This window comes from Cavia porcellus, unplaced genomic scaffold, assembly GCF_034190915.1.
Source record: "Cavia porcellus strain 051 isolate PalLab524CR breed Dunkin Hartley unplaced genomic scaffold, mCavPor4.1 scaffold_26, whole genome shotgun sequence".
Taxonomy (NCBI): domain Eukaryota; kingdom Metazoa; phylum Chordata; class Mammalia; order Rodentia; family Caviidae; genus Cavia; species Cavia porcellus.
In genome coordinates this window covers 53,296,036-53,322,650 of record NW_026947509.1, presented here as the reverse complement: position 1 = coordinate 53,322,650, position 26,615 = coordinate 53,296,036, and the positions used below count along the sequence as shown (strand labels likewise).

The 26,615-nt window shown below is 37.7% G+C and overlaps 1 protein-coding gene across 5 annotated transcripts in view; it reads right to left on the bottom strand.

Annotated features, from left to right (window-relative positions):
• The window catches only part of LOC100728001 (X-ray repair cross-complementing protein 5), a 116,869-nt gene that overhangs the window by 53,932 nt on the left and 36,322 nt on the right, over positions 1-26,615 (bottom strand). For all 5 annotated transcript variants that reach the window (XM_023560157.2, XM_063237467.1, XM_063237465.1 and 2 more), the window contains 8 exons: positions 23,901-24,015; positions 22,541-22,679; positions 18,309-18,421; positions 15,182-15,244; positions 11,063-11,200; positions 10,052-10,142; positions 7,493-7,626; positions 2,347-2,543 (listed from right to left, as the gene is read on the bottom strand). In XM_023560157.2, coding sequence (XP_023415925.1) covers positions 2,347-2,543; positions 7,493-7,626; positions 10,052-10,142; positions 11,063-11,200; positions 15,182-15,244; positions 18,309-18,421; positions 22,541-22,679; positions 23,901-24,015 — 990 coding nt within the window. The remainder of the gene's footprint in view (positions 1-2,346; positions 2,544-7,492; positions 7,627-10,051; positions 10,143-11,062; positions 11,201-15,181; positions 15,245-18,308; positions 18,422-22,540; positions 22,680-23,900; positions 24,016-26,615) is intronic.

The following is a 26,615-nucleotide window of genomic DNA, read 5'->3' as shown; positions in this document are numbered from 1 at the left end:
TTCTCATAAAAAATGGATGGTTTTAAGAACTGTGAAGGGACTAAATCATTCTTCTTGAATACATGAGGTATCAGTAAATATATGTTAAATGTGTCATTTCTATAGTTCTTAAAATCTAATACCTAGGGAAGACAGAAAAACAGGTAGGTGAGTAGGTGCATGTGACTGATAATTTCCAGGCCCCAGGTAGATAACTTGGCTCTGTCACACAGCATTATGAAAGCCCAGCATACAGAAGCTTCCAGAAGAGTGAGAGATAGGACTACGCTAAAGGTGTAATCACAGCAGGGATCAAATCACAGAACACAGCGTTCTGGGACTCTGTGGTGTATGTTTTTAACCAGCTAATTTACATTTTAATCAAAGGAGGAGGAGAGAATGGCCTGTTTCTTTCCCACAACACCAGAAGATAATCAAAATCATAAACTAGAGCTTTAACAGAGAGAGAGACAGAGAGAGAGAGACAGACACAGACACAGAGACAGAGAGAGAAAGAGAATAGCCCTGTGGTTGCCAGGCATCATGGGAAGAAGAGGTCGCAGACTTGCACTGAGCGGCCCACACTAGGGATTCAGAGGCGGAGACTAGTGAGGACAGCAGAGGACAGTGCGTTTCTAAGGACAGTCTTCCTGTGGAGAAGGTGGGGACAGACTAAGCACAGCTGTAAATCTTCCCAAGGACCCACTAGGAATGAATGTGATGGAAGCTACTGAGTGCATGATTTTTTGTTTGTTTGTTTGATTCTGTTTTTTTCTTTCTTGGGACAAGGTCTCGCTATGTAGTTTAGGAAGGCCTTGAATTCACTATGATGCCCAGGCTGGCCTCAAACTTGTAGCACTTTTCCTGCCTCTGTCTCTCAAGTGCTGGCATTCCAGGCAGGCACCATCGCATACATGCCTGCACATGGCCAAGTACATGCTTTTGTTTTCCATTTGTGACAAAGCTTGGGGTATTAACCTCTGGAAAGCCCTAAAATATGCAAATCTTTCTATTCAACTTGCATAACACTTTGAGCAATGATTTATAGAAACTAGAGAAAGTTTCTGGAAATCATTTAATATTTCTTCACTGGGGTTAGGATACCCTTTACTAACTGAAAAATTATGTCTGTTCCAAAATCTACAATGAATACTGTGTAAGGGTAAGAAACTGCAAGGAGGAAAAGTAATGGAATAAAGGAAAGGAGGAAAAAGAAAAAGGAAAAGACGTAAGTTTGTGTTTGTGTGTGTATATATATATATATATGTATATATATATATATATATGTTAGCTAAAATGACTACACTACAATTGTATGTTACTTGAAAGAATACTCATGTTTAGACCAATTTTACATGTCTATATCTGTTAATCTAAGCAACCCTCTTGAAGGTAATAATACACAACATTACAACTATTGTCAAATTCCTATCTTCCTGTTTTGTAAACCTATACTATTATTGTATTTGGTTACTTGTTGTCTGTCTGTCTGTATTGCTTTTTGTTTTTCTTTTCTGTGTCTTTTTAATCTTAAATAAAAAAAAAAATAAGAGTACCCTTTGTCAATGAAGATACAGCTGAGGGAAGGAAACTAAAGGGAAAAAAAAAACAAAGACCTTCAGTCAGATCTCAAGGGCAACAAAAAGTGAACAGATTATTCTGGTATGAGGAAAAAACCAGTTGCCCAAAACCTGGTGAAATCAGTGTTACATACCTAAAATGATTCTGGATAATCAAAAACAATTTCTCCGACTTTATTTTTATTTCATTTGAATGGAAAGTAATACAGATTCTGAACAGAATCTGATGAGGAAAAAACCTTAATAGCTACTTGTAAGCTTGATTGAAAGATCCTATGAAAAGCATTTTGCAATAAATGCCTCCCTAATGGTATACTACTTCCCTAATTTCACAGGCAAGTACATCACTAACACACTGATAGAGCAACTAAAGAAAGGCTGGATTTTTCATTCTCTTTTCTACTGTTTCTTCAAAAATCTCACTGACACTTATCCTCTGCAGCAAAGAAACCTCATAACCTTCAACCCACTCCTCCCATCCCCAGTTCCTTACTTTAAAAAGGATAAAATTTAGTCCTATTCAAAAATTTTGCTTAGTCTCCCAGGGAATAATTCACCAAGAATTTGATGCTGACCCAGAAGAGAATCCCAAGTCTCAAGTGAACAGCAAGGGTAAAACATGACTAATGAACAGACATGAAAACCACTATTTCAAGGAAGGGTCAGACATCAAGAGGACTTCTTCCTCCTTTGTAATTCCACAAACAAGGGCAACACCTTTACTCCAGCACCCCACCTCACCCCAAGATGCCTACAAATCTTAAATACAACTTCCTTCAGGACTCACTTGTCTTGGAAAATTTCCTGAGCAGTTACTTGGTCCTTTCGCTTGATGGCTTCAGTCAGAGGGAACAGGGTCTTTATTTTGGAGAGAGGAATCTCACACTTTGCTGTCACCTCAGTTGGGGGATCCAGCATACTCAAAATATGCTGCTGGATTGGAGGCAGAGGTTCCTGGGGATGTAAAGCTCTGTGCAGCAGACACTGTAAGGAAAAGAACAAGGATTCTCAGACAAATGGGAATAGCACATATATGGCTTCTTTATATTTTCTGGTCAGGGATCCTCCACATTTAGTTTGAGAGGGCTCTGTGACTCACCATATGTAAGACATGGCAGAGTACGGACCCTGAGTCACCTTTGTTAGCACGACGCTAAAGATTCTAAAACCCACTGGGAACAGGCCCCGGCCCAGCAGCAAATCCTTCTGCAGACCTCTTAGAAGGGAACCATCAAAAGCAGCTGTGGCTTTCACTACCTGCCAGGTTCAACCCTGCTTTAGATCCTGGGCTCAACACTCTCTGTGCCTTTTCAGGCTCCCCTAGACCTCTATGCAGTTGGCCCTTTATTTACTTATTTTTATTGTTTATTTTTTATTTTTATTGTTTATTTATTTTTATTTATTGTTCTGGGTTTTCCTCAAAAGACTCAGATAGTATTTCCTCAGAGAACTTCTCTGATACTATATATGAAGTAGCCCCTCCTGCCACCCAGTCACAGTTTATCCTATCAGACGTTTTTACAGCATTTATTGTCTAAAATTTTTTAGCTGACTTATTTATCAACTTTTTACTTTTTTTTTAGTTTACTTATTTATTTTCTAACCCTTTACCTTGAATGTAGAGATCTTGTCTTGTTTATTGTTAACTCAAAGCCCAGAAAATCATGCCCACAATATAATAAGCACCTAACAGCCACTGATGGCAAGAATACAGTCCTCTTTCCCAGCATTCTTATTGTTGACAGAGATCTCAGGAAGCAGCACCAAGCATGGCGCCAGGCTCAAGACCAAGGCCGGCTCTCCACTCCTCACTGAGTGGAACCAGTCAAGACGGTATTTCCTCTGTATCTCCAGGAAGGTCTCAATCCACTCAGCCAGAACCTGGCAGCACTTGCGTGTGCCCACGAAAGTAAATACCCTAATAGGAGCATAGAAAGGTAAGCTATGAGATGCCATTCAGGAAAAAGGAAAAGAAAAAGAACAGTTCACTTATGCTTCCTTCCTGTGACGGAAATTAATTTCAAAGTCGGGCTGGAGACGAAGGCTGCAACTATTCCCACTTGTTTGTTATTGATACTGATGCTGCTTTGTTGTGGTTACCCATGCATGCGAGACAAGGGCTCTACCACTGAGTTACATCCCTCATATTACCAATTTTGAAGAAAATTCATATTACCAATTTTGAGGAAAATTACCAATTTTGAAGAAAACTCCTATTACCAATTTTGAAGAAAAAAACTAAGAGCCAAAATCATTCCTATAATTTCAAACTTACTATTTCTTATCACAAAGTCTATGACTTATACTATCTTGTGGCATACTTATTCATTTCAGAGTTTGACGCTTCCTTTCTTCTTTGCTAATACTTAACTTTCCCTAAAAGTCAAGTCTTTTTCAGTATAAAGCAAAGGGAAAAATCAAATACTTGCAAGCCCTCTGAATCTGCCCATAACCTTCTTGTGCATAATCCTTAATTCACAGTGTCCTCCCTAAGTTCATTAAAATAGCTCAGCTTACAAAGTCCAAAAGAACCTGGTAGGTTTCCTCTCACATATTCCTGAAGAGTATCTACCTGTGCTACCCAACTGACACTTTTTGGAAAGAACTAGAATACCAGTGAACAGATATTCTACCCTGTTCCAATTGGCAACATCTCAGATTTTCGGTAAGAATTTCAGACATTTTAAATGGTGTTATTACCAGTAAGTTAATAATGAGGGATCTACAAGAGATGTTCTGGAGCATCAATCTCTCCCTAATTTCTTAAAGGTCGCACTTTAGATTAAACAAAGCTAAGTGAGATACACACAAAGCTCATTCAAGCAAAAAAAATCCCAGTTCCTCCTCCCCCATACCCTAAAATGGGGTTCTGAGGAAGTGACAGTTTTTAGTAGCTGGGAAGCTGAGATCCCAATCTTTCATCTATTATTTCTTTTAAGCAGCTGTTTCAGCTTAATGTGATTTTTTTAAATTCTGAAAAGATTAGGGAAAGAAATATAAGCCCCCAGGCTAACTCAAAGGTACTAACATTGATTTTTAGGAACACTGTATCGAATATTTAAAAGGTGATTTTCACTGTACTCTTGGAATGAGACATTTTTAAGCATTTTATTCCAGAATTAGAATTACTTTCTTACTGACAAATTGATTATTAATCTTTCCCTTCTCCCAGCTCATTCACTCTCAGCTATAAATACTTAAAACAAGAAAAGAACACATCCTGGGTTCCAGGTCTCCCGTGCAGTACAGCCCTCTGGGCACTGCATTCTGGCTTCCACCCCCACGCCAGGCTGACACAGCCAGCCCCAGCCATCGAAGGCTCAGCGTCCAGCCCCACAGCCTCTGCCACGCTCGCTCACCTTTGTTCACCACTGTGCAAAGCAGTCCCTGGGATTCTGTCCTGGACACTTTTCCTACGTCTTCCAAGATACTAATTGCTTCTACTTCTTTCTGCTTCTCTGACTTTTGCTGCGGGCTTGAAGAAGACGTGCTTCGTTTTGTTTTTCACATAGCTCTTCCTTCACTGTCTATCCTTGACTGTCCACTCAAATTTTAGGGTCAGTTGTCCCTAAGGTCCTTATCACCCAATGGGCTCTCCCAGACCATTCCATTCACTTTTTACCGAAAGGAGGAAGCTTCTTAAAACTGTATGTTTGACTGACTTCTCTTCTGGGCTCTGCATTTCCAACTTCTCATTTAGAATCTATATTGGCTTAGCTAACAAGTAACTCAAATTTAACATTTGTAAAAACAAATTATCCTATCTGCTCATTCTATACCCCATTATCACAATTAATATTGATGCTATCCTTTCAGTAGCCCCAACTAGGACCCAATCTTTCATCTCTCTCCATCTCTCCTCAACCACCATCTAAATCTCTCAAATCATATCTCCTTTGCCTGCTGTATGCCTTCAAAATCTACTGCCCTATAACCTCTTCTTCACTGCTTCAACTCAAGCCTCCGAGCAGGCCACTGCAGGTTTCTTAACTTGACTGCAGTCTACTTTCTCTGCCACCAACACGCTTTGGTTTTTTTGTTTTGTTTTGTTTTGTTTTTTTGGTACTGGGGATTGAACTCATGACTTAGCGTTTGCCAAGCAGGCACTTACGCCGCTGAGCTAAACCCCTAACCCCAATGTGCTTTGTTTTGAAACCGATATTCATCTGCTAATAAAAACTTTTAAAGATTACCTACTACCATAAAATCCCAACTTCTGAGTGAAACACCAAGATTTGTCACTTGCCTTCCTGCCACCTTCTCCATCATTTCCCACCGAGAACCTAGCCTCTGTCCTACGGGTCCATAAACTTCATGTTGTCACACTTTCATATATGCTATTCCTTTTACATAGCATGTCTCATCACATCATCATTTGTTTAAGCCTCTGTTCAAATGTTAACTCCTCAAAGAAGTCTCCTTGAACTACGTATTAGTAGGAATCTCTTTTTCCTCTTATTGCCATGGTGTTTTCTGACTACAGGAAACTTCAGGCATTGAATCTGTCCACGATCCACTATTTCCTCTCCAAGGGTAGTAAGCTGACAGTATCTTGAGCACAAGGTACATTCTAGTACTCAGAAAGTACTTAATTTTTTAAAAAAACAAAATATGCACATGCACTAGTGAAAATATACAATCTAAATGTACTCATTTTAAAAACTCTCTTTCTCAACAAAAGAAAGCAAATACTGTAAAAATTCCAAGTTACCCATGCTCAAAGCCTTGAAAGATAAAAATGCCTGCCTTTATGACTTGTATCTGTTGGCTCTTCCAGCAAAGCTTCACTGAACATAAATACAGCCCACTTTAGATAAATCTGCCATGTAGTAGAAGTTTCTTTTGTTCTAGAAAGATTTCCCACTGCTCTGCCTTCCAGTGACACAATCTTCAGGTCCCATTCATCAAAAATACCAAAGGAACTATTTGCCATTTATCCTTGATTACCCTTAGAGACTAAAGTATTCACGAAGGCAGGGCTTTATGTGTTCTTTCATATTGCTAAAATTTCAGAACCAATGGTTTCTTTTCACTACTTAAATTTCAAGCATTAGGAAATTTCTTTTAAGTAGAAGATCTCTTGATTCACAGCAGGACACAATAGGGCCTTGGGTTAGTTATGGATGTTTTATGAAGTGAGTCAACATGCACAGTCCATGATGTGGGCATAACACTTGTCCTGCCCAAGCATGGGCCCACCATTTCTTTGTGGGGAACAGTTTGCCTGAAAGCTGCCTCTCGTGTTCTTCAGTTTTGTGGAGGTCACAAGAGCCTGTACTTTGCAATCATCAGTTTAGAACAGGGCTGGATACTCTCTCTTCTTTAATTCTGGCCTGTTCCTCCCTTTTCTGGGCATAACTCAGTTTTCTTATCAAATGCTCTAATTTACCTTAATTCCCTCGACTTTCTAATTCTCCTGGCCAAAGATTCAGAACACATACTGCATTTTACATTTTTCTATATTTTATTACTCTTGAATAATTTTACATTATAAGCTCACTATCTGACCTCTATTCTACATTTTGTTATGAAATTTCTGATCAATGCAGGACTGTAACACTGTTTCCTTGATCATGGTTATATTACTATGTAGCTCACATGAGCTTTCTTGCTATTCATTTTAAAAAGTTATTCACACAGAAATACAGGAGAAAAACCCGAAAAGACATAATAGAAGAATCTGCTTTTTATGAAGTCCTCCTGTACTTTTTTTTCCCAACTAAGCTTCTTCAAAGAAAAAAAAATTGATTCTAACTTTTCTTTCTGCAAACTCAGAATATTTTGTTCTTTTCAAGTAGAAAGAAGAAAATTTATTCTTCTACTAAAAAAAACAGATGAGGCCCTCAGAGGGTCAGAGGATAAAGATGTTTATTCAGGATTGGCCGATGACCACAGCTTTTCACTTTATGATTGGTTTATCTTTCCCTTCTTACCTGAAATAATCTCTGAAATTCAGGATTTGGGATTTTGGCAGTTGGAAACAAGTCTTTGATAGTGTCTTCCTCTTCATCTTTCTCTATTAAACTCATAGAGTCAATAAAAGCATCCACAGCATCCAACTGTGCCTCTTAAAACAAGAAGCAGAAAGAAAAAACTATTATTCCCATTATCCTTCATTAAAATGAATGTTTTCCACTTAAAATACAGCAACACGAGCAGGTTAGATAGCCTGGCTCTGCCAAAAATAATCTCTGGTTATGCAAGTACTTAACCTGAGTCTTGTTTTATCTGTAAAAAGAGTAATGAGATAGCTAATCTCTTAAATTCCTTTCTGCTCCACCATTCAGTGAACCTTTGACAATGGAGTAGCATCTCAAAAACAGAGTTTGATCTAGAAAAATGCACTAAACCATACAAAACATTCCCATGGAAATTTATACAAAATGTTCAGCATTCAATGAGCTAATATTTTAAAAATTAGTAATCATCTAAAAGAAAAATATTAAAAAGAAAGTTTAGTAATAAGGCATCAGCTTTCTAAAGACTTACTACAATTTTTATCCATGTCCAGAACCTTAACATGAAGATATAACTGGATGACAGCGAGCTGATTCCTTCACAAACTTCTCTCGGAATCAGTCCTTTCCTCTTACAAAGCTTCATGACACTAAGCACCCTACATACATACACATCTGTGTACATGTCTTACATTACTCTGTTCAAACTCTAAAGCTCCAGGATGGCAGAAACACATCATTCTTTTAATGTCTTTCCTAAAATTTAACAGAAGGCAAGTGCTCCTCAATAAAAATCTACCAAATCAGCAAAAATGGCACAGCTCAAAACAATGTGGATGAAAGTCAACACCTCCCAAAAATGCTTCCAACTAAGCTGCCATGTGTAACTTTCATTCTGCTGATTTATAAACTGCTCAGCAGTCAAGCTGAAGCACTGTTTTTAGATTCAGTTACCAGGCATGAGGTGGTAAATGGTAAGTAATTTCAGGAAAGGTACTTTTATGTTTCTATTTTTCACTTTTTCAGATATTCCTTTTGTACAGCTGTAACAAAATAAAATACAGTATTTATCATGAGGATATATCTTTCCTGTTTTTTAACTTTGCTGCACAAGCTTCAGGCAACGGCATAGCTATCACCTTTTTAAGATAACTAGCACAGCACATACCTGACAAAACCTAGGAGCTGGTCTTGCACATGCATACATCCTGTGGTTCCCACCTGCTGCTACCAGCTAGTATCAGGCAAAATTGCTCTGGCAATGCAAATCTCTACCTAAACATCAACTTGAGAAATACGTCAAATAGCTTTAAGGATCTACTTTCTACTGGAGAATATATATAAAGAAATACGTTAACTCACTGAACACAGATCAACCAATCAAGAGATACTCAAGTTTTTCTAGATCCTGAAACAGTTATCTGTAAGATACTTTCTCAACAAAGTTCTTCTTTTACAATATTCTGCTCATTTTAAACCTGGAATGGTCAAGAAAGAGATAGACTGCAACATGGTGACAACTTCTATACATTCAGGCTCATGCCTGCCCCTACTGTGATGCACAGGAATTCATCTCTGAAAGTCAGGTAAAGCCAGGCATGCCTGTAATCCCAGCAATCCCAGGCTGACCGGAGGACTGCTGCGAGTTCAAGGCCAGCCTGATTTACAGAATGAGACCCTGTCTCAAAAAAAAAAAAAAAAAAAAAAAAAATTACAATTAAAAGGAGGAAAGATACAGGTCCTAGGGGCTTGTTTTAGTCTTGGCCTTCTCACAGCACACTGTTCCCAAAGGTCTAGTCAAAATAACACTCAGGGAGGACCCTGTTTGGAGACTCACCTCACAACTCTCTAATCCTACACTGACACAGATAATAGCTTTAAATTTATAAAACATCTATCATCACTATTCTTTTCATTCTGACCCTGTCACATTTTATCACTACTGTCTTAAACAGTGAGCTCTCTGGGAGACAGGACCTGTGGCTGTGAGAATCACTGAGTACCATCCCGACATTTGCAACCAAATGCTTAATAACAGCCTTTCTCATCAAGCATGGGTAACCTGGCAACTGGAAATAAATAACAAGACTTGATTGCCACTGTAAACTAGACAGGAAGGAAAGGAGAAAAGTTAATCTCTATCACTGTCACCTTCATTTCAAATATATTCAGATTATATGCAGGACCCTAAAGTCACAGGTTTGACACTACATACCAATCCACTTCAGCAGGGACAAATCTTCTGCTTACAATTAGAAAATGAAGATCCCATACCAACAAGCTGTTCCCTACATACATGCTCAAGTTAGAAGAAGTGGAGTAAGGCAGTGTTTGGAAAATTTAGAGCAAACCTATCCTTAGTACTGGAAAAACACCTGGTGACCCCTTCACTGTCACTGGAGGTGAGTGTTGTATATGGGTCCACCTAATTCTATTCTGTGAAAGCCTGACCCTGACTCACGACTGCAGCCAGGCAATTTCCCCAGAGCAGTTTGCATGTAAAGTCATTAGTGAGCTGAATAGAAACAAACTCACCCGTGGGAGTGTATTTCTTATTATTTTTCAGGGATGAAAACATGTATTGCCGCAAGTCTTCCATGAAAGGCAGTTGCACGTACACTAAACACTAATGGGAAAGAGAAGAGATAAAAGTAGGAACAACCAAATTAATGGAAAAATATTAAAACGGTCCCAAATGATGTGAAAGTGGCACAACAGAAATATTTCAAAAATTAGCTCCAATTGAACACATGAAAAAGAAAAATCTTTTGATTTCTGCTATTGACTAGTTAAAACATCAAACTTTACGAGGGATATTACACATAAAAGAAATGCTTAAAATAAGACTATTAAATGATAATTATAAAGTGCATGGCCAAGTAGAACAAGTGAGAGAAGCCAGGGTGCCTGGAAGCCAGGGATCTGTCTTCTCTTTACAGTTCTGCCATGGTAGGTTCTCTCAGAAATAGGAAATGGAAGGAATCTAGACCTGTATTTTAAATAGAAAAGCCCCAAATAAACTGAATTTCACAAAATCACATCTTCAACCTTTATTCGCAGTCCCTATTTATTAAAATGGGGCAAGTTCTGTTCCCATTTGGATCTAAGGAGTCAAGCAGGATGAGAACTGAGAGAGGGTCATGGTTCACCTTTACTGACTTAATAAAAAGCTCCTTAAATACTTTTACAGTTCACAGTTCTCTTACAACTGAAAGTCCTCATTCTCAGAGCAGCAATGTCAACATCACTTGGGAGTTTGCAAGAAATACAGAATCTGGTCCCCACCCTAGGTCTGCAGAGTCAGAATCTGCATTTTAACATCTCCAAAGAGTTCTCATGCACAGTAACAGTTAAGAAGTCCAGCTTAGGGGCTGGGGATTTAGCTCAGCGGCATAAGCGCCTGCCTTGCAAACAGGTAGTTGTGAGTTCGATCCCTGGTACCGATAAAAAGGAAAAAGGCAAAAAAAAAAAAAAAAAAAAAAAAAAGTCCAGCTTAGAATAAAGGAGTGAAAGAAAAAAATGAATAAAAAAGATCTGTGGGTTTACCTCATAGGCCTCCTTGATAAAAGGAAAAGCCACACCAACTTGGGGATTAGCTCTTCTGTCATAAGCGTACCGAACTATGGCCACCATGTCTAATTCATCCAAAGCATGAATCAGGGAGGAAAGTGCAACTGCTGCTGCCTGTTAAGAAAGATGCAAGTGTTAACACATGCCAAAAAATGTTTTTTGAAAAACTAAACATTTTTAAAAGTATCATCCACTTTCTTCCTATTTCAGATTTCTGTTAGGCATCTGCTGGAGCTGGAGATATAACTCAGTGGTATAGCATCCACTTAGCAGGCACAAGGTTCTGGGTTTGATCTCCAGCTGCCAAAATAAATAAATGAAAGGGGCTGGGGATTTAGCTCAGTGGCATAAGAGCCGGCCTTGGAAGCAGGCAGTCGTGAGTTCGATCCCCAATACCGGTAAAAAGGAAAAAGACAAAAACAAATAAATAGATACATAAATGAAATATCGTGCTCTTTTACCCAGTGCAAGGCCAGCTTGTATATTGAGTGTACTCTTTCTGGAACTTTATTAACACATATTGCTTCAACCTTTCTTCTACTCTAAACTCATATTCTCACCTTATGAATTAACTCAATTCCCAGCCTTCTCAAACAAAATCTTTTTTTCTTACTCCATAAATTATTACACGTGTCTTTCATTCTCTTCCCCTCAAAAATAATAGTCTTGCTATTTCCAATGCTTAAAACACAGTCATTTTTCAATCTAACCCAGCTACTGCCCCCCTCTTTTTGAAAGCATCCTCTGGAGTCACCCCGTAACTCTTCCATGCCAAACCTTGGTTCCCACTGCAGTTGCTGGACAGCAGCTGAAGCCCAGCCCCCTGCTGCACATTCTCTCTCTGGCTTCAGAAGCAACACTCTCCCTTAATTATTCTGTTGTGGGCCTCCCTTCCCCATTCTTTTGTCTTCTCCCAACTGATTCTTAAATTCTACTTTTGGTCTTTCTCTTCTATCACTCTGAAATTCTACTTGGGAATTACTTAATCCAGCTCCACAAGTTAAAGAGTCAAAAATCTGCAGTCAGATCTCCTAAGATCCAGACTTAGACTGCCAACTACTTGAAAGACATCTTGTATATTATCTAATGTGGCATTTTCAGGTACCTGAAGACATCCACGACTAAAATCACACTTAGCATCTTTCCCCAGCCTCAATATTCTCTATTTCCATTAATACTACAACCACTGACGAAAACTACAGCACCAAAGTCTTTGATAATGCCATCTTTCTCATCCCTCAACTTAACTCTAAATCTAGACAATTTCTCAAATCCACCGTCACCCCTGTTCACAGAGCTGATCATATCAACCCCTTCCACAGAAACTTCCAATGGCGCCTCTAGTCCAATCTTACTGAGCTGATCAGTGGCTAAGCAGATCTCCTATCTTTTCTCCCCTGTAGCTTTTGCTGTCACAATTTCCTCTGAAAGAGAATACCCCCTCCAAATCTCTAGTTCTCTAACTTCTAACTCATTTTTAAGGCTTATTAAACTGACACCCTCTCCATTTCAGATTTGCCTTACTCAGTTCCTTCCCTTTCTCAAACTCCCTGAACATTATACTTTGCTAGTATCATAGGGAACCTGTGTCAAAGTTAGCTAACTCTATTACTATTTCCTCTCCACATCTCATGACCACAGAATACATTTTTAAAAGAGTTATTTGCAGGATCATAGAATATTTGAGTTAAAATAATAGTACTGATCTAGTTTAACAGAATACATGTAGATTCATCCTATTGGTAGTAATGAAGACTGCTTAGAAACTTAAGAGAGATGGAGATCTTTCCATCTCACAAAAAATTCACTCAGATATACTAATCCTTGTGGACAAAATAATCTGAAAGAAAAACCACTATGTTGTTCTCAGTTTACCCCTAACGTGAAGAAAATTCCAATTCCACACACTCATCCTCCAGATGTATGTGGCATACTACCAAATCTGTCATCCTTCCTATTCCCCATCTACCCACACATCTTCCTCATGTGACCTTTTTTTTCCCAGTACTAGGCATTGAAATCAGGGTGCTGTGGATGCAAGGCAAAGACTATCATGAGTATCTCTCTAAACCTTTTAATTTTTATCTTGAGACATGGTCTCACTAAGTTGCCCAGGCTGGCCTTGAATCTGTGATAGTCCTGCCTCAGCCTCGTAAGTATTTGGGATTACAGGTATATGACACCAAATCTGGCTTCTCTCTACAATTTTTTACTAGAAGTATTCTCCTGTTTATATTGTAAACTCCAATTAGATAATTACATTTTTTTTTCTCTCTTTTTTTTTTTTTTTTTGTCTTTTTCCTTTTTATCGGTACCAGGGATCAAACTCACGACTGCCTGCTTACAAGGCAGGCGCTTATGCCGCTGAGCTAAATCCCCAGCCCCGATAATTACATTTTTTGACACATCAAAAACTGACACTAACACACAGTCTTTTGACATTAGAAGATGAAAGTATCTTTTCCTGAATGACCTTAAAGTGACCTTATCATATGTAGTATGAAAATCCATTACACTAAATGCAGCCATTCCTGTCAAAACCTACAAAGAGTCTAAAAGCCATGGAAAGGAAGTGGATATGCTCAGGTCATGGACACCTGCCTCAGGAATCCTCTCACACAATCAGTGTAGTAAGTCAGCCTGTCCTGTCTTTAAAACGATCTGTACTTTGCCACTGATGACGGAACTGCCAACTCTAACCTAAAGACTAGCTTTTTACAGTAACTGCCATAACTCACCAAGCAGAGCTTATCAGTTCCTTCAAATACCTAAAGTGTCAGTGACTCTTCTTTCATAAGAAGTTGCACAGATTTCTGTTCTAGTAAATCCCCAAACTCTCTTTTATTCTTTAGAGGCAACCAGATCTATGCAGGTATGTCCCAGCCTTTATTTCCAAATATAAGTTCTTTCACTGAAGATTTGTCTCTCCATTTCATTTCACATTGATAACAGAAATTAGCCACCCATACAAGGTGAGACTTGAACCATACATGCATAAGGGTGCCCTCAGCTAGCAAGTCTAGATAATTACCCGACATATGTGTCAAGTCAACTTTATGATGCAACATCCCTCACTGCATACCCACAGTGCTCATGAAGTGATCAGAATTTTTTACATGTATAGGGACAAAGAGTAGTTAAAATCTCAAAAAAGTTAAGAAGAAGTCATGGCTTGATAGTACATACAAAAACATGCATGATCTCTAGAGGATGTGATTCAGGAGAAACCCAGGAACTAGAATTCTCAAATTTGAAGACTCACATATGTCTACTGTGCACTAATAAATCTGTTCAGTACAGAGCAGAAGCCAAGCATTTTCTTCTCCTAACAGAATACTGGCATACTCATCCACTGGCCCAGCACCTAGTTACCTTTCCGAAGTGAGGAGAAAAAGGGACTATACCCGTTATACCAACACCCTACTCCCACTCCTAATTTCAAATGCAAATACTTCAGAAACTTGGAAACCTATTTAAATTGCCTTAAACAGACACTAGATTGCAATCTTCCAGTTAAGATTAACATTTCCAAGGAAATAGGTTCTGACTTGGAAGTAAGAAAGAAAACATTTCCCAAGAGGCAGATGTGAGTGTAGGACGCAAAACTCATTGTTGTTGGCCAGCGGAAACTAGCCTGAAAAGAGAGTATTTTGGGAACATGGAGAAAAGAGCACAGAGAGAAAGGGAAAAGGTAAAAGACAAATTTCCTCAGGGAGGAGGTAGCCCAGTGAGTCTCTGAAGCACCTCTCCAGGACGCTCTGCCAGCACTGAATGTTTAATGTTTATAAAAATCAGTATGCCAACCTGACCCCAAACCTCCTTAACACCTGACCACGAAATTCTCACAACTTGGCACTTATTCAAAAATACTTACACCTACTTCTCCAATTGCAGAACTATGTTCTTGGGTCTTTTGGTTATGCTAAGACAAACTTGTTTGTCATTTCTCCGTTTTCACAGTCAAAAGTCAGTGAATATTCCCACTGCTATTACACGAACTCGTGTCATTTTAAACAACAAAGCCTCAAACAGCCCACTTTCATAAAATGACAATTCAGTTCTACAGCACTGCTTCAAAGATCATAGTCAACTCACTTCATCATCACGTGCAGGAAAGACCTTTAAAACTTGATTTCCCATAAAGAATTTTCTTTGGACCTACAAGAATAAACAAAGGGGAAAAAATGGTTTTCATCTAGAATGATATATATCAAAAATGTCCCATGTTGCTAAGAAAAGCTATTCAAAACATTCTTACTGGAAAACATTCACAATTACTAGGAACAGCTTATTACTTAAGGCCCAATTCAATTCAATGTAACAATAACTGAACACCTAGCATGTGTCTTCCAGTATGGATCTACAAACTTAATGGTAGACAAGATATAATCTTGTCCTTGAGGCACTTGGGTGGAAAAATATGAAATTAACTGAATCCAATATTACAGTCCAAATTACATGGTGTTTTCAGAGCAAATAAGGGTACTGAGCTGAGGCATGAAAGTTTAGGGAATGTTTATGAAAATGGTGATGTCTAATTCAAGACTAAAGAGACTATGTAGGAACTGACCTAGGGAAGAGTTTGGGCAGAAGATCCCAGGCGGAAATAACAGTGTGAATAAAAATGTAGAGTGACATAAAAGCACAGTAACTGTGAGAAACTGTTTTGAGTATTGCAGGGTCAGTGAATAAAGGAAAAGATTTTTTTTTTAAATCAGATTGGAAATTAACAAAGATGAGATCATAAAGTCTCTTAGGAACAAAGTCAAATGTTTTGGACTTCATTCTAAAAGCAGTGAGAGGGCAGTGATGAACTGCAGAGACTAAAATGAAGAATTAAAGAGGGTTAAAAGGCGTATGCTTATATTTAATCATAGTTGCCATGGAAAACACCTTGCATCCTTTTGTTAAAATATCATATGAAAGAAAGCAGGTGTTTAAAATATACTATTCAACAGTGCACTTGTTCAACCCCAGAACACTTATCACTAAACAGTGGCATGGCCTTTGGAGTTACAGAGATCTGACTTAAAACCTACCTAGAGCATCGTTTAGCAGTACGAGCCTAGACAAGTTACATAGTAGCTCTGAACTGCAATTTCTTCAATAAAAAAATGCGTATCACAGAGCCACCTGAGAAGGTAAAAAATTAAATGGAAATTTATATAAAATACTAATGTATTTACTGGAACATTACAATTACTTACTAAATGGTAGCTATGCTTATCTTCAATATAGCTGCCTGAGGTTAGAGTTAAGATAAAACTGAAATAGAGCTTAAAGACAAAAATTGATTTTGAAAACATTTCATGTTAAAAGTCCTCTAAAACAAAAATTATATTTTTTGTTCTGTTCACTTTTTTCTTGTTATTTAAAATTGCTCCTTCCTCAAATATGGCATAGGTAATGTCAATATTGTCATTACTGAATTACACTTGAAGATGTTTTTTCATTCATTTTCTCTATTATCTAGACTTAAGTTCACATTTCAATTGTCCAATTTCCTTAAACTAATCTAAAAATGATATTTGTGAAGCCAGATGTGGTAATGCATGCCTGTAACCTCAGCGCTAGGGAGGCTGAGACAGGAGCATCACCATGAGTTCAAGGCCAGCCTGAACAACAGTAAGACCCTATTTCAAGAAACAAAAAGTAAATGAGGTTTCTGTTTCAGTGAAGATTTGTTTTAAATATGCTTTAAGTTTATATAGTTCCCAAACTGAGTAATTTTACTTTTAAGAAAAGCATTATTTAGTGGCTTTTCATAGAGATTTGTTACAGATTCAACTTTTTTTTTTTTTTTTTTTTGTCTTTTTCGGGACAGGGTCTCTCTATGCAGTTTAGGCAGCCTTGAGTTCACTTTGTAGCCCAGGCCGGTCTTGAACTCCCATCGATCCTCCCACCTCAGCCTCCCGAGTGCTAGGATTACAGGCGTGAGCCACCACGCCCAGCTCAGACTTTCAATTTTCAAAAGGTATTTACTGTCATTAACAAAATCTTACAGACTTTAAGTTAATATCCTAAATTTTTGGCTTATAAGTTTTGAAACCACATAATAGTTAAGTTTAGACAAACATGAAAACAGCTCTTCTCAATGTCACTGAATTATTCTAACACACACACAGGCAGGGACCAACATGCTAGAGGAACATGAAAAATACTGAGTAGCTAGGCACACGCCTATAATCCCAGCACTTGGGAGGCCGAGGCAGGAGGATCGTGAGCTCAAGGTCAGCCTGAACTGTACAGTGAGATCCTGTCTCAAAAAAAACAGAACAATAAACAAACAAACAATAAAATAAGAATACAGAGTAACATTTAACTTTAATATTCACATGAGTTCATTAATTAAACTCTCTTCATTCCTATAAAATGGGTAAAATATACATAAAAAGATATGCTTTACATTTATTAATAATTGACCTGTGACTGTGTACCTCAAGGACGTTTTGTTTGTTTATTTGACACAGGTCTCACTCTGTAGTCCAGGCTGGCCTTGAACTCACTTTGTAGCCCAGGTGTCCTCAAACTTGGGAGGATCCTTCTGCCTCAGCCTCCTGAGTGCTCAGATTATAAGAATATATCACCAAGCCTGGGTTTTCTAGCTTTTTTTTTTTTCCCAAGAACATTTAACCTAAAATGTCCGAAAATCTGTTAACAGTCCTTTCTAAAATTGTCTGTGGTATCCAATAGTGAATTACTATGCTTCCCATTGTGTCCATTTTGTGCATCTCTGCTTTGGTATCTACAAAACATGTAACTTATGTAAGTTTTGCATCCTAGAACTCTACATTGGACACTGAGACAAAAGATGGTCAGCGCAAAGAAGTAACATTCTGGGTGTTAATAATCTTTCAAAACTCAGCCAGATCCTTAAAGGTCTAAAACATTCCATTATACATAACAGTTTGCAGAAAACAGTACAAGAACAAAGAACTAGATACTATTTCTTTAAGGTTTTATCAGTAATAATGGTTAATAAGACAAAAAAGTGACTTAATTGAATTTATTATTTAGATTTGTACTAAAAGCCCTCTACATTTTCATTATCCTCTTCAAAAACCAAATGTGGCAACACTAAACCTCAGACTACATTTTAGAAGATCAAGGTAAAATAAATATATATTGTAAATAATGGCCAATCAAAAAAAGCACACTGTCACAAGTGGTAAGTGAAAAAGGTTCATGCATTTTGCTCAAAATTACAAGGCAATTGCCATACCTGAGAAGATCTACAAAATCCCAAAACAGAAAAGCACTTCCCCTCTGATTTATATTTCATTTGTTCCTCATCCACTTTAGAGAAAGGAACGATATCACTTCCATAGCGGAACCCTAGAGAACAAGAGCAGAGCATCTGTTAAGTACATGGGGCTTCATTTTCTCCAAGCTGAAATGTGCGCCACGCATACATTAGCAGTGCATGCATATTCCAGAGCCTGCTCCATCTTCTATTCCCTGGAACCAAATTACTACCCCTTGTGATCAACAGAGAAAAGGCAGCAGCAGATCCAAGCCACACACGATGTAGAGATTAAAATCTAATTACATTTTTTAAGTAGCATCTTCTGCAATCTAGTTACCTTAATGATTATCCAGCCCAGAATAAAAAACAGAGCAAATGCAGTGTACTAGCTATCCTCCAAAGATAAGCCATGGCTGACAAAAGTGAAGCATGGTTTGTTGAACATAATAACAAAAACACATGTATTCAAAAACCTGGAGGCCCACAGAGAAAACTGCTCATAGGAAATTCTCAGAACAAAATCTGAAAAATGTATGCTGAAGACATATGAATGCCTAAGGAAAGATGACAAAATTCTTCTGTTTAGAAGTATTTGACTGATAAGTTGCATATTTTTCCTCATTTAAATTTATTTTATCTTTAGAATTTTGTGGTTTCTTTCCTCCTTTTTATGTAAATATTGGCTCTTTGATTAAAAAAAGAAAGACAAAACCTTGAGCTCATTCACTACCACCACTCCATGCAATGTGCTCCTTCAATACAGCGTCATCCGGATGGTGAGAAGGGACACCGAAATTCCAGGGGTCTGTACTTGGGTAAATGCAAGGAAAAATCATTCATCTTCAATCCAAAAGGCAAAAACCAGGCCAGGGGTTTAGTTCAGTGGCACAAGCACCTGCCTGGCAAGTGCAAGGTCATGAGTTCAATCTCCAGTACCCGAAAAACAAAACCCTGCGTATCCAGGGGCAGATTCTGTGACCCAGTGTTCATTTGTTCCTTAGTCTGTTTACACCATGTATTTAGGTAAAAAGGTACATATTTCTATCTTCCTATATCTCTTGTTAAAAACTGGCAAAAAAAAAAGAAAAGAAAAAAAGCCCAACCAACATTAACAAAGAAATATAATGGTGCATGATTGATATTCCTAATTTTTCTCTGAATCAATTATCTTCCCACTTAAATTGTTTAACAGTAACTTGAAAATTCTAATTAAAACTGTGTTTTCTGCTTCTAATTAAAGGGCAAATATCTCTAACTTTTCTATATGGCAGAAAGTATAGAATAGACACTACATTACAAGAGGTGACTGATAAATACAGTAAATGTTTAATTTTTAAAAACTTTTTACACTCACGCCTGTAATCCCAGCATTCAGGAGGCTGAAGTGGGAGGATCGTTGCGAGTTTGAGACCAGCCTGGGGTACAAAGTGAGCTCAAGGCCAGCCTGAACTGCATAGCAAGACCCCATCTCAAAAAAAGACAAAAAATTTTTTACAGTAAGAAACATTTTCAGGAATGATAGGATAAGTGTGTTTAAAGTAAGGGGAAAGTACTTTTAGTATTCTGAGGAAAATCAATAGCAATATGTCTTTTACTATAAGCTTTTTCATTTAAATATTCACTCTATGTTTCAATTATGTCAAGCGAACCAACAATTATGGCAATTTCTGTCAAGTAAAAACATTTCAGTATATCTTCATACACCCTATTCATCTTAGCTGGCACCACGTGATTTCTGGCTCTTCCCCAAAGTCAAAATGACCATGAAAGGGAAACATTTTGAAAAGATTCAAGATAGTGAGGCAGCCATGACAGCACAAGTAAAGTTGCAAAAGAGGAATTCAGAGGATGTTAAGAATGCTGGGTCAGCCATAGTGGCGCACACCTGTTATCTCAGCACTTGTGAGGCAGAGGCAGGACAATTGCCAAGAGTTTGAGGCTAGCATCAACTACATGGTGAGACCCTGTCTCAAAAAAACAAAAAAATAAAACAAAACAAAAAGAAGAATAAAGGGATAAGTATATTTGAAGCAATTCAGAATATTCTGAGGGGTATTAATGGCAACATGTCTTTTACTGTAAATTTTTTTAAAAAGTAAATGTCCTCCATATTTTGTGATCACACCTCATATATCCACATCCCTTTGCCTATATTTGCATACTAATCTCTCTGTAGACAAAGAACTTTAAATATTACGGGATGCAGTATAGACAGACAAAAAAAAGTTGAAAAATAGCTGCAAAAAGGTAAAGGCAGAATAACGTATTCCCATGCATTTTGAACCAAACCATTTTTAATGTTTCCCCATCCATCATCACCCCATTGCACATTTTCTTTTTCCTTAAGATAACCAGAAGTAGCCAGGCACAGGTGGCTCACGCCTATAATCGCAGCACTCGGGAGGCTGAGGCAGGAGGATTGTTGTGAATGCCAGACCAGCCTGGGCTACAAAGTGAGCTCAAGGCCAGCCTGAACTGCATAGTGAAACCCTGTCTCAAAAAAAGACCAAAAAAAAAAAAGATAACCAGAAGTTTCTTTGCTAATAATCAAAAAAACTGGTACATCCATCAATGGTCCCTGCTCCTCCTAAATCCATCCAGCACCTGGCTGTCATATTCATCTTCCTAAAATTTAGCTCCAAAGACATCCTGCTCCTGAAAACTGTAAATGATTCCAAGTTACTTTCAAGATTATGCATATGCCATAGCTCAGTGGCATGAACACCTTCCTGGCAAGCACGAGGTCATGAGTTCAATCTCCAGTAACAAAAAAAAAAAAGTTTATGCAGAAATTCTTAGCCCATCCTTCAAAGCTCAATTACCCAGTCACGAATCATGAGTAATATAAGGGAGTACAGACCTCAGTTCAAGTGGTGCTAGCTGCTAGCTGTGTGATTCTGAACACATTAATGAATGCCCTTCAGTCTTGGTTCCCTTATCTGTAAAATGGAAATAATAAAGAGTACCTGGCTTCAGGATGCTGCTGTGCAATCACAAAGCCACTGCACACTGTTAGATACCACCCAGCCCCACTTTCCTCATCTTGCGCTATTAATCATTCTATTCTTCCTACTATAGCTAGTTATGACACCAGGAATCATCAGCCATAGAGTCATAATTCTAACCCAAGTCTGATTCCAAAATTCATGTTCTAGGTAACTGAACTGAACTAAGGAATCAGTAGAAATTGGAAGATATAATGACAATTTATACACAATGCATCAGGAGAAAGACTGATAACCATCACTACCTTTGAACCGCCTATTCTGCAACACATGTAACTATATGCAATGTGTTACAATACCACAGATGAAACTGTTTTCAGGACTTGCAAATCAAAAATATACTGGGTAATACACAGCCTGGCAATAAATGTAACTAGGACCCTAGAAGATGCTACCTTAACTATTATTTGGTATATTATAGTTTTAGCTCTTTGACATTTGGATATTTTCAGCTAGTTTCTAAGTCCTTTAATAGTTTCAAGCCAAATGGGTATGAACAAAAACACAACTTTAAAGATCCTAGAGACTATTAAGCAATATAATAGGCATAATTTTTCTTACCCTCTAAATTAACTTGAAGGCATATATCTAGTAGGATATAAAACCTAAAACTGATATTTAAAGAATTATGAAGGAAGAAAAACTATTTTTGTGTTTGTTTGTTTGTTTGTTTTGAGACAGGGTCTTGCTATACAGTTCAGGCTAGCCTTGGGCTCACTTTGTATCCCAGGCTGGTCTCGGACTTGTAATGATCCTCCTGCTTCAGCCTCCTGAATGAAGGAAAACATTCTTAAAAAAATTTTTAGCCTGGAGGCTGGGGCTACAGCTCAGTAGCATAAGTGCCTGCCTGGCAAGCATGAAGTCCTGAGTTCAATTTCCTATATTAAAAAAGCAGACAAATTATTTAGCCATTCTCCTAGCTAGTGAGTTTCAACAATAAAGGAATGTTAAATATCATCTAATGTCTCCATCACTTGAGACATTTAAAGTTCAGACTAATGAAATCTCAAATGTCTTCCCAGGAACCATCCTGCCTCAACCCAACAAAGGAGCCAGAGGACCTGTATCCTCTCAGATAGTCAGTCGCCTCTCTGTAACTCAAAAGAATCATCTCTGAGTGGACACCAACACAAGCCCCAGCCTGACTCATATCACCTTGAAGAAAACGTATTTTAGACAAAAGCACAAACTCTTACTCCATACCTTGAATAGTGTCTTCTTTGGAAACTTCAGTTTCATCATCATCATTTAAACAATAAACTGTTTCTTTTTGTATATCTTCTTTTTTTAGGGTTCGTGCATCCACAACTATCCAAGTCTTTTTAACTTTCTCCTGTACAATCTTAATTCCAAACGACAGAGGGAAAAATAAGAAAAACTAGGATTATGATTGATAGATGAAAACCTAATACAATCAATCTCTGGTTCATATAAGAAAGAATCTAGAACAATTATTCTAGCTAGAATGTTATATTTACTTTCGTCTTTTACAGAAATCTTTATTTCATAAAAAAAAAACACTTTTTAATTCTTACAGTCTTCCCTCAACAAATATTAGTATCTGAATATATTAAACCCTCATACTGTCTGATAAAGGGAGAACAACCTATTTCATCACAGTTTTACAACAAAAAAGGAAAGAGAGTCTGAATTCAATAAAATTTGAAAAGGAAACCTGCATTAAGAAGAAGAGGAGGGGGCTGGGGATTTAGCTCAGTGGCATAAGTGCCTGCCTGGCAAGCACAGGTCATGAGTTCGATCCCCAGTACCACAAAAAAAAAAAAAAAAAAAAAAAAAAAGAAGAGGAGGAAACTGTCCTCTTATTCCTAGGGACACTATTCTAAGCTTCGATGGGCTAAAAAGTAATTATAAATAAAAAAGAAATACCTCCCGGGTTTTTACAACATGTCATGTTTCAGAACTAATACAAGAATATGTGCATTTATTTTTGTGTACTTAGAATATTTTTATTTTTTGTACATTTAAAGAATAAAAGCAAGGAAGCTTGTGTGGAGGCATGCTTCAGATTCCTACTCAGACTGGAGACATCAAATATCACCAAAAGCAACTCACTGTTGACAGTACACTAATATGCACAAATGTACACATATTATGAAATACAATTTCACAGTAACAGTTCATCAATTTTTGACATTTCATAGAAGCTTTCACTATCAGATCATTAGTAACTGAATTAGGTGTGATGAATCTCCAAAACTCTGAATTCAACTCTGCTGCACTACATTTCTGCTATAATATTACATGACATCTTAATGCATTACATGTTTTTCTTAAAAGACACCAGAACTCATGATTAACAGTTAATTATCAATACAGATAAAGAGAAAGAGGAGAGAATTAAACTCTATTATAGACGATTCTTAAAACTTCTCCTAGAATGCCTTTTACATAAAGCTAAACAGAGATTAAATGAAAAGGGAGAGCAGCTAGAGAAGCAGTAATTATGCTCTGAATAACCCACACATGAATTGTCAGCTCCTTACATAAGCGTTTTTGCTCTGCCTGGTAACATTTATTTTAAAAACATGTAAGCAGCACTTACCGATTTATAGGCTACAATCTTTATAGACAAATTGGAGCCAATGGTCAGTTGGCAGGGCCAGGGCATGGAATGCCTTTCAATTTTCTTAAAGACACACAGTTGTCTGAGACTCTCACTTAATAAAGAAAAATATACAATGAAAGTAACAATTTTAAAATGTTAACCTGTACTAGATGATACACTTAGTTTTCTACAATGAGAAGGGAGCTATTGTTGACTTTATACAGAGAGAAGAGCAGGGAATGGCAGGAAAATGACAGCCACAGGTTGGGAGACAGCCAGAACATGGGCTGGCTGGGGAAAAATAAGGCTTGAATTACTTTACTGACAGGTAGCAACGAACGGCTCTATCTTTCCCCATTCAATCATTTCTTTCAACTCTGCCAGTGGTTCTTAACATTTTTTCAGGAACAAGGACACCTTTGAGGATATGATAAAAGCATAGTCACAAATGAGTCTGCATGCAATATAAAGGATGTCTGAAAACAATGAATCTGAGGATAAGAATCCCTGTTCTCTGATATCAAAGGAAGGCACCATCCTGTAACTGCACTGCTCACTGGTGTAATTCATTAGTGGATGCCAGCTTTCTTTATTCTTTAGTGAAAGCCAGGATCTGTTTTTACACACACATAACAGTTAAATAAAGACTATCCAGGGAGTAAAGGGAATCAGTAGTCTGCAGTCTTAAAGTAGTTCTTGGTATTTTACTGATGAGAAGGGGTAAAGAAAGGGGACAAATTCAATGTAAAGTACCGCTTCATTTAACCAAAAATGAAGATCAATTCTATTTTTACCTGCCCTTAATCAAACACAACAGAGAAGATTACAGTATAGGTTATTCCTATCCTGATATTCATTCAGAGAGCAAGCAAAGGAATTAGTTACTTAAATACACAGGGAGTGTGCAGAACAGATGCTATGACTGATCTCCTTGGTACAGATGAAAAGTAGATTTACAAAGAAGCAGAGAGAATTCGTTTACATTATCCACAGAGTTATGGACAGGGAGATCCCAACAGACTACAATTCTCAGAACTAATATACAATGAATAGTAACTATTCTGCCTGTTAACTTGTTTCCAAAGTTTGTAGCACATCTTGGCTTTGGATTATGGGAGAATGAGCCTAAGTCAAATCTGACCTGTTTTACGAGACATTACTAGTCCAAGTATGATCAGGCTAAAGCCATCAAAAAGGTTCACGTTCTATTCCAGGAGAAATTCTTAGGCCCACTGTCTAATATGCAAGATTTGAGAATAACTGGCTCAGTTCTGCACTAGAGTTAAATCTCTCTGGGCAGAAGTCAAGTTGTCTTCCTAAGATCTTCTATGTGGATTAAGTCCAGCTGGCCATTACTGGTACAGCTTTGTATAATACCTGGCCAACAAGAAATAGAGTACTTGAAACATTGCTACTGGGACTAAAGGATGAAATTTTTAAATCTATTTCATTTTAATTAACTTAAATTTAAATATCCGTATGTAGCTAATGGCAAAGTGTAGCTAATGGCTACTGTATTTCACAGTGACCTAAAATCAAAGTAGCTTCAAATTGCTAGGATAACGCATAATCAGTAATTTACCCACTGGTTATACTATATTACTCAGCTTTCGTACTGCTAGGACACAATACTCAGAACTCACCACTAGGGAAGAGAGATTTAATTTAGCTTACAGCTTCAGGAGATTTAGTACATGGTCAGCAGACAAGAACCTCACAGCAGAAGGGTGTACGGAAGCAAGCTGCTTAGTTCACAGTGGCTAAGAAACAAACAGGAGCGCAACACCAGAAAGGCAGGGGCAAGGGGCAAGACACACACTCTAAGGCCACAATCCCATGGTCCGTCCAGACACCCGCGGAAGTTTGTTCCACCAATTATTCAGGTAGATCTCAAATCCATTAAAGTTGATACTCCATCCTAACCACCACATACACTATTGGAGAAACCCCCTTCTCAATAGCAATTTAAACTGGTGTACAATTTTCCTTTATGTTAGGATGCTTGATATGTTAGTATAAGGTATGTATTCCTAAATTAGAAAGAGAAATAACTTAGGAATATCTATTGATATTCCTAAGAACATACATTATGCTAAGAAGCTTTAGTTTATTAGGATTCTTCATTAATTCTGCTGGCAACCTTTTGGGAAATTACAATTCTATTTCCAAAATTTACATAATTTTTCAAACATGTCTATACTTAGTAAATCAGGATATATTATTTGTTGATTACAGCTCACCAGAAATACTTAAAATTGTGGTTGCAAGAAAATTAGAGCAGATATGTACCACAGCTACTCAAAAAATTCTAGTTGTTGAATCCTTCCTTCAATTGAGAACTTTGCTTAACTGCTTATCTTTTGAGTATTGATAGACAAATCAGAATTAATTCATGAACATCAAGCAGTATTATCTCTGAAAATATGAATCTATACAATCCATTCTGTTTGGTAAAATATTTGCCACTTTTGCCAAATCAGGGTTCTCACACACTATTCTAGATGCTACTGTGATGGTTTGGGTCTTAGATGTCCCACAAAAGGCTGAGGCGAGGCCAGGTATATAGCTCAGCAGCACAGGGCCTGACTGGCAAGTGCAAGGTCATGAGTTCAATTCTCAGCACACACACACACACACACACACACACACACACACACTGAAAAAAAAAGGCTCATGGAGTAGGAAGGAAGATTGGCTGCCGATATGTTTTTC